This window comes from Sesamum indicum, linkage group LG5, assembly GCF_000512975.1.
Source record: "Sesamum indicum cultivar Zhongzhi No. 13 linkage group LG5, S_indicum_v1.0, whole genome shotgun sequence".
Taxonomy (NCBI): domain Eukaryota; kingdom Viridiplantae; phylum Streptophyta; class Magnoliopsida; order Lamiales; family Pedaliaceae; genus Sesamum; species Sesamum indicum.
In genome coordinates this window covers 3,375,774-3,384,634 of record NC_026149.1, presented here as the reverse complement: position 1 = coordinate 3,384,634, position 8,861 = coordinate 3,375,774, and the positions used below count along the sequence as shown (strand labels likewise).

Genomic DNA, 8,861 nt, shown 5'->3' with positions numbered 1-8,861 from the left:
TTCTTGGAAAGACTCAAGAAGGATGGCCATATTGATGTTAAAACTAGGAGAGGTAATTATTGGTTTCTTTGGTTGCAACTGCTGTTGAATTTTTCAGGAGGGGTAATTTCGCATTAAAAATTATGACTTCAGATTCTGTGCTGTCTGGGACTTGTGTTCTTCTAGCAACATCCTGCCAACTTTTTACTATTTATGATGTGATATAAGAATGTTTGTTTTCTAATAGTATGTTGATCCTTCTGAATTGCTTTGGACTAAGGAAACAAAGGTGCCGTCAGAAGTTCTTTGTCACACATGAGCGACCTAAAGTTTTTCACCTTCATTTTTCTCTTGTAAATATTCTTATTTTTAATTTTACAGCCTTCCTATCCTTTATGGCTGTCTTCATACAGCGAGAAATTCCAAGGTGGAACTTCACTCCATTTGGGGAATCTTTGCTGCAAGATCTGGTGCAGCCTGGCACGAGAAAATTAAAATATTTAAGTCCACGTTGGATCCAGAGGAAACCAAGTTGTTCATGTTATAATTAGGGAGGATAACTTTTTTTGTGAACTTCATCATTGGAGTTCAACCCAATTTGTTAATTTCATATCTGCTACAAAGCTTCTTCTAGATCTGTTCAACTTAGCTTGTACACAGAAATATGCAATCTAAATCATGGTTTTCGTAGCTATTTAAAATGATCACTTTGGAATATCACATGTCTTTCTAAAGGATTTCCTTGTGGCCAACTTCTACTACACATAAGTAGAAAAATGATTCTTTTGTAACTTTCCGGAGTTAGCAGTATTTTATCAGTTCATCTTTCTGTTGATTTTGAGCAGAGCATTTTTTTTCCCCATTGCCTTCAGTTGTAAACAATACACCTCTAATAGATAAATGTTCCATTGAGAATCGCAATACTGTACTATATGCACAATATAAATCTTTCTTCTTGGTTTTTTTATGTTGGATAGCATCAAGTTCAAAAGGTCTTCCTCGGTAAATTAATTCTACTTGCACTTTTTCATAGGAGAAGGAGGTTATCAAGTTACTGAGGAAAGTATGATGGAGCGACTCAATACAAACATGCATGACGCATGCCTTTCAATTGATAAGAGATGCAGGTAAGCATGATGCCAACTTCATCAAATAATAGCTGTCTCGTGTTATTTCATGAGCTTCTGCAGGAAAAATGTTAAAGAAATCACTTCTATGTTTACCAACCCTATTTAAATATATCCTATCAGCCAAAAAGTTTCATTTATTTCTCAATTTTCTCCTTAATCTTTCTCTTGTAAACTTTTAAATGGCCATACTGGAATCTGTAAAACTTGTTTCTGCATTTGATGGGGGTCCCTTTTCATGTCATGTCCAAAATTTGACGTGTGCATTTGTCCTGGTACACCAAAATGCTATACCGAATACCGCATCGAATTAGTCAGTTCGATTTCCGTAATACTGAATTTTTTTCGGTATCCGGTAAACCGAAAATTTCGTTAAAAACATAAAAATTAATTAAAAGTAAAATAGTATAAATAATAATTACACTCTTTATTTATTTTTTGAATTTTTAATATATAAAAGAACAAAAATAATAATATATAAAAATGTGTATGTAAAAATTAAATATATAAATAACATTTTGGTATTTGAATTTTAAAAAAAAAACTAGAGTACTGAACCGAATTTTTCGGTTCGGTTTCATTTAGTACGGAATTTTCGGTTCAATTCGGTTCGGTCTAGTCGGTTTATTGAATTAATGAACACGCCTAGTTTATCATGTTAGGCAACCATATCATGTGATTTTCCAAAAACAATGGCTCTGTATGTGATCAGGTACCTTGTAGGATAAAGTTCTTCTTTTTCTTTTCCTTTGTATATTATTTTTATGCCACAGCTATATGGAAGGTTATGGCTTTGTTGGACATTAATATTGGTCCTACTGACTAATTGTAAGATGAAAGAGTTCAAAAATCTTACCTCCGGTCCAGTGTTTACGAATTATAGCTAATAAAATGGAGGATAAACATAAGAAAAGGCATCTGAATGGTGGCAAAATTCAGATGAAGTCCCTCACCCATTGCTACTCACAGAAGATTGTCCTAGAATCGTAAAGTTCCAGTATTTTCCAAGCTTGGATGAAATCCTGACAATTCAATACTGGCAATATTCCATGTCTGTATCTTCAAATATTTGGAGTCAACTGTAAGTTTGTAATTTGAATTTTCACGAGTTAAGAGTTGCTCTATTTTCTCCTGGTTGTTGATGGATTCCTTCAGCCATCTCTTTCACTAAATAGAAAATATTCTTAAACAGAGGTTCCAACTTAGAATACAAGTTTAGTGGTATATGATATCTTTGATTGCAATTGCTCTACGTAAATGATATATGTTGTTATCTCGCTATAGTGTTTTGTTTTGTCCAATAGTTGAGAAAGCCACAGTTCTGGTGTGCCAGCTTTGTCTTTCTCCCTTCTGTGTTTTCTCTACTTGGGAGACATCAAGAGAAATATTTACTGCAAATTGGCTCTAACTTCGGTGAAATGTATATTCAGGGTATTGACAGTACACGGAACGGCCGATGAAGTTATTCCAGTAGAAGATGCACGGGAGTTTGCCAAGATCATACCAAACCACAAATTGCAACTTGTAGAAGGAGCTAATCATGGATATTCTTCACATCAAGATGAATTAGCCTCAGCCATTTTGCCATTCGTAAAGGAATGCATGCAACACGGTGAAGATGTCTCCATTTAGGTCGGTTAATCACTGCACTTATATACTTGAAAGTATGTTATGATTATGCTGCTATTACTTTCCAAGTAGTGGACAGATTATGCCTGACGCATTAAGTTTATTGTCAGGAATAATTTGCTCAACCATAAACCAGCTGATTGAAAAGTTGTATCTGAGTGTGATCAAATACTGGTATGTTAATAAATTCACCACCAATAAATCTGTGTCTTATTTTCACAACTACTCAGAAGTATTCTCTGCAAATTAGACATTATTTTTTGGGATGAAGTTGTTTCCAAATTGGACGAACAATGGTCTTCTTCCATTCATCATTTATGCCATTTTATGATCACTGCTTAGCTGATAAGGCTATGCTGCAAGATTCAGAGGATTACTACAAGAATGTCTTTACTAGTCATTGTATTCTCACCAAGTCTCTTGTCTGTTATAAGTTTGTCCCTTGAAAAAAAGATCTTTGCTTCAAAGGCAATTGTTAACTTTACCTCAGACTCGGATCAATCATGTTGTTATTGATTGCTATTAGCCAGACCTCCATGTCATATTCGATTCATACAGAATTATTTCTAGCTGTTTGGCTTCCCCAACTTTTGGAATTATAAGACCGTACTGAATATTGCTACCGGTAGCCAGTTGATTGTTCCTGAACCGACTCTTAGCTCTGCTTCAGGTAAGTTTGAAAAATAAAAATAAATATTTATCATCCACGCACAACACATATGCACCTTACTACTATATGTATATATAAAAAAAGAAGCAGCATATATTTATCAATATATATATAAATAGGACAAAATGTATAAAACCCCCTCTGTGTTTTAGAAAATATGCAAAAAAACACCTTACTGTTTTCAGAATAGGCTAAAATTCCCCTCCTGTTTTGTTTTTGTCAGCAAAAAACTCCCTATTCTGTTAAGAACTAACGGGAAGTGGAGGAGACGCGCTTCTACTGCGTTTGATAGTCATTTTCTGCGTTTTGGTTCATATTTAATGACACTTTGGACTAAAATACCCCTCTATGGGTCTATATAACATATAAAGGGCATTTGGGTTTGTTTTGTATGTTACTTTTGTCATTTCTTACCTTAAAAAATAAATTAAATTTTATCATTTAAATTTAAATTTAAATATTAAATTAAATTATATTTAATTCAAGTAATTTTATAATTGTTAATTATTAAATCTAACTATTATTTTTAATTAATTAAAATATATATTTAATTACAATAATTATTATTAATTAGCCAAAATATTTAATTATTATAATTATTTAAAATATTCTAAGTTTTTGGTGCTGTTCGGACGAATTTTCGACGGGCAATGGCACCATTCGAATCCTCTCTTTAAGACGAACATTTCCATACCTTCAATTTGAGTTTTTGTCAATCATAGAGAGTGGACTCAAGTCACGACCTCCGAACGTATTTGCTGTCGATTCGTCTCTGTTCGGTCGAATTTCAGTCTCAAACCACCAGGGGGGGGGGGTTGGGGGGGGCTATGGGGGTAGGGTGGGTAGTTAGTTTTTTTTTTTAAATATATAATAATAATATATTTTTAAAATTTTAAATTATTTATATATAAAATAAGTAATTTGTTGAATCTAGACTTTTTATTTTTTAAAATCAACAATTGAGATTAATTGATTAGATCTAACGATCAGTATTTGATCCAAAAAGATCCAACGGTCATTAATATAAGAAATAATATATAATAAGTAAGGGTATTACGGTTATTTTTTAGAAAATTAATACCGTTGATTGGATTTAACGAAGAGGGGGGCGATTGAGCTGAGTTTTACAAAACACAGGGGGGCTTGTAGCCAATTTTCATAACAAGAGAATTTATTTTACAAATTTTTTAAAATATAGGGGTTTTATGCATTTTGTACCATATAAATATAAATATGAGTTATTAGACAGCCACAGATCTAATTGAAAATCCTCTGTCCTGGTGATAATATCATTTTGGGGTCGAACTCCATTTTCCTTTGTTGAAAAATGCTCCACTTGGAACCAAAATGCTTTATCCAATCCTCTCTGGATTTGTGGTAGGGAAGATACTGCTTCACTTTGATTCCAGCCTTCTCGCAGAATCCCAGCACCTGATTGTTGAACAGCTCAAAAACATCCGACTCATTGGGCCGACCCGAATGGAGCAATCCCAGATTGTAGAACACGTCCTCATCTGGTGTAACAGCAGACATGCGACTGTCCCATCTGTAGGATTAGTTAATGATGTAGTTAGTTTAACATAATTATATATTGCAGCAGGTCCCATGTCAAAATACTAATAGACAAAAACCTTCTCTAAAAGAAAAAAAAAACAACTCTTCTGATGCGATGTGGGACGTGATTTGTTTCTCTTTGTTCAGGGAAGTTCGATATCTGTTAGGTGTTTCTGCAGGGAGTAAGATGCAATCAACACTAGTTTAACATATTGTTTAAATTCAAGAGTTTTGAGGAGTATAGGAAAAAAATAAGAGTAAATTACAATAGATACTACTTGAATATTCTTTTGAAATTAACGGTTGTCTAATAGATACTACTTATAATGGGCTTTCATGAGGGAATAAATCGTTAATCCCAAAAAGGTAATATTTCAAACAACGAAAAGATACTTGTAATATGACAAATATGAGGTGTATCCACTGTAATTTACCCAAAGCTCAAGAAATTTGAACAAATAATTCCTGTCTCAGGCTCAACTCTTGCTTTTCATACCCCTCTGAGAGGAAAAGGACAACAAAAATTTCTCCAAAATATCATAAAATATATTTTCCTTAGAAACTTTTTTCTTAATATATTTATACATTTAACAATATGAGAAGTTTGGATTGCATGAAATAAATTTGAGAGAAAAATGAGATGTAGAAGAAAATACTTTTTTGTGTTAAGTGGGTAGAAGATGAATAGTCCAGGAGTCTTTCTAAGTTTGGGAATCATGTTTTCAAGAACACCATCATAGAAGTCGTGGATGCGAGACTTTGGTATGAAGAGATTGAGCCATGGATGAGCCTCCAATTCTTCTCTCCCATCATCCAAATTTCCAGCTCGGTTCAAGAAATCAACAAGAGGGACATCTCTCCTGAAAATGAACCCTGGAATGAAGTTCAACTCTTCAAGAATCACACCAAACTCCTGACAATAAGCCAACCAAAGAGGAAAGTATAAACACGAAACTCAATCTTAACAATGTGTGTGTGTGTGTGTTATATAAATGTGCATTTACAAGTTGTACCTTGTCAATGGTACTAGCAGTTAGATTGTCGTAGTACTTGACGAGTTCTATGGAGTAGAGGAGGCGATGCTTCTTCCACAATGAAGCAACGTCAGACTGATGAGAAGGTGAAGAGAAGGAAGATCGCCATTGTTTCGTAGTTCTTTCATTTGTGATTAGGAAACCCTCGACGTAGTTTGAGGCGTTGGTCAAGATGAGACGCTCTTGGTCTCTTGTGAACTCCGAGAAATTACTGTAAATCAACCTAGCCCATCTTGCCTAAGGACAGTTTTTTTTTAACATGAAAGAGAAGTCATAGTTATTACAGCATAATATATAACATATGTAAGGTTGTTCCAAGTTGGGTTGATAGTAGTGGCATATATTCAGTTAACTTACTCTTGCTGGTGCTTTGTCTAGGACAATTCTTGCTCTTGTGATGATGCCAAACTGTCCCAGACCTCCTAGTGCTCCGAAGAACAGTTCGGAGTTCATGTTTCTTGAGCAAGTAATCAACTCCCCTTTACCTGTACATCAAACATAAGACAAAATCCATAAGCTGGCTATTTGCATGCATCTATGGGTACAGAAAAACTCTTATCGTAATCAAGTTTGATCGAACTAAACTAATCACATATGATTAGTCAGTTTTTTTGAATTGCATATCAATTATAAATACGTGTATTGCACTTACTATATAATTGACTTAAGTTCGATCAAATTCAATTTAGGTTAGAAATTTTTCATGAGTATGTTGCAGGTATTTATGTTTGTGTGGTGATTGTATCATCAAACATGGAGTAAATCATGGCCCAATGCTAAAGTTTCCCTTGTCCGGGAAAAGGAAAAGATCACTAGACTTGGTACTTCACAAACAATCTAGTATATATAGTCAAATGTCACGAGCCCACGAGTTCATTGCTTTCAGATCATTGCGTGCATCTGAAATATTTGATTATTGCACAAACTTGCCCAAAACTACGTATATATATGCAGCGAATATATATGCATTGATAAAGTGTTACAGAATTGACAGACATGAAGTCTTTAGCCAATACTTATACAATATTGTGTAAAACACTCCGAGGTTTGTTGGTTTAAATAAGAAAAAAAGGAAAGTGAAAGGAGAAGAAGAAGTGAAACGACAAGTAAAGGAAAAATAATAATAGTTTTCCTTCGGTTTGGTATAGTTGAATGAGGGGTAAATCTCAAAATATTTTGTAGGAAAAAAATAGATTGAGTGATAATTTTTTATAAATTTTTATTAATTAACCATTTCTCTTTATTTTATATTATAAAATAAATAAATTAATGTTATACTAAAATAATTTTAGTATATAAAAAATTTAAAAATCTTATTAGTGAAAATATTCGTTAAACAAGTACAAAACTATTTTTATTAATAAAAATATTCATCAAAATGAGTATTATGCATTTATTCTAAAGTATTCAATTTAAATAAATAATTACTATGCATGCAGTAATTTTTCTATCGATTTGGTTATATTTTCTCAAAAATTATATAAAAGTATTATCAGTGAAAGAAAAAAGAATGGAGAAAAATCATATACGAGTAATAGAGTAAATAAAAATAAAAAATATATTTTTTTTGTGTTTTTAGGTTTCTACTTTCACTTTTTCATTCAATTTTGGATGAAAACGAAATTGAATCCAGTTTTACTTTCCCAATCCAATTCTATTATCCCTAATCAAATACAACATTTTCTTATGCATCTATTTTTTACTTTTACTTTTCTTATAGACCCACTTTTCACCCTAACCCAATTAAGATAGTTTCTATCAATCTCTAATCCATATTATTATAATTAATGAGGTATCACAATTCACACATGAGATTCTTGAATGAATTAGGTGTAGCTAGCATTTATATCCAAATTCATCAACATATATGGGGAGTGATGATGAGAAAGAAAAATTAAAATATATATATATTTACCAGTAACAACATCAAGTTCCAGAACGTTGCTGATCTGAGGACCATGTCGGAACGACTGCCCACTGATTCCGGCATTAGAGAGCGTTCCGCCGACAGTCAAGTACAAGTAATCAGTCCACGAAACGGGGGCCAGACCGTGTTCAAGCCCCACCCGCAGAACATCGGCCCACATCTCCTCCCCTCCAACATCTGCATAATACCCTAATGAGCGGCTCCAAGAAACCCTAATCCCACCACCATTTCTGCTCAAAGCAGCCATCTCCACCACCACCCCTCCGCCCGCCATGGCCTGCCCTCTCACGGAATGCCCGCGCCCTCTTGCAGCAATGGTGAACGGGGTGGAATAGTTACAACACGACGCCTTAATAAGCTCAACAATATCGTTAATGGATGAAGGATAGAGAACTGCAGAAGGGACTTGATGAACAAGGTTTCCATAGTCATTAGAGGCTGCTCTAATGGCATCCGGATCGGTCCGGATGCCGTTCGTGATATCAGTGGGAAGTGCATTTGGATAGGCTGTGATGAGCAACGAAAGAATGGATGAGAGGATGAGAATGTTTGGCATTTTAGAAGAAGGTGTAGAGATTGAGTAGTTATGTGTTAGAAAGATTGATGTGGTATGGTGATGGTTAGGAGAGGGTTTTCTTATATATATATATCAAGGGATTTGCATGGTTGGAGACGGATCAGATCTTTTATTATAAATCTTGTTGCATCTTCTCCTCGACCATTTATATATATATACATCACACGTATAAATTTTTTTTTATATGATATTGTCATTTTGTTACATGTAGAATGTATATATTAAATGAGGGGAAAATGTGAGCAATCTCCCTATGATATTGCAAATGAACAATTTCCCCTATATGGAAAAAATAGCGCAATTTAGCTCCCTGTGTTTTCTAAAACACATCAATTTACCTCCCTATATTTTTTAAATAAAACAC

The 8,861-nt window shown here is 33.9% G+C and overlaps 2 protein-coding genes across 2 annotated transcripts in view; one reads left to right on the top strand and one right to left on the bottom strand.

Moving 5' to 3' along the window:
- LOC105161859 overlaps positions 1 to 3,205 on the top strand; it is a gene marked incomplete in the record, with an annotated part of 9,032 nt that extends 5,827 nt beyond the window's left edge. Inside the window, 3 exon segments of the mRNA XM_020694037.1 lie at positions 1,013 to 1,106; positions 2,537 to 2,738; positions 2,846 to 3,205. Coding sequence (XP_020549696.1) covers positions 1,013 to 1,106; positions 2,537 to 2,738 — 296 coding nt within the window.
- Positions 4,496 to 8,604, bottom strand: LOC105161858 (cytokinin dehydrogenase 4-like). The gene is made up of 5 exons (XM_011079691.2): positions 7,909 to 8,604; positions 6,351 to 6,478; positions 5,973 to 6,230; positions 5,616 to 5,872; positions 4,496 to 4,951 (listed from the first exon to the last, which is right to left on the bottom strand). Exons 1-5 carry the CDS (start codon positions 8,474 to 8,476, stop codon positions 4,663 to 4,665), a joined length of 1,500 nt encoding a protein of 499 aa, XP_011077993.1. The 5' UTR covers positions 8,477 to 8,604; the 3' UTR covers positions 4,496 to 4,662.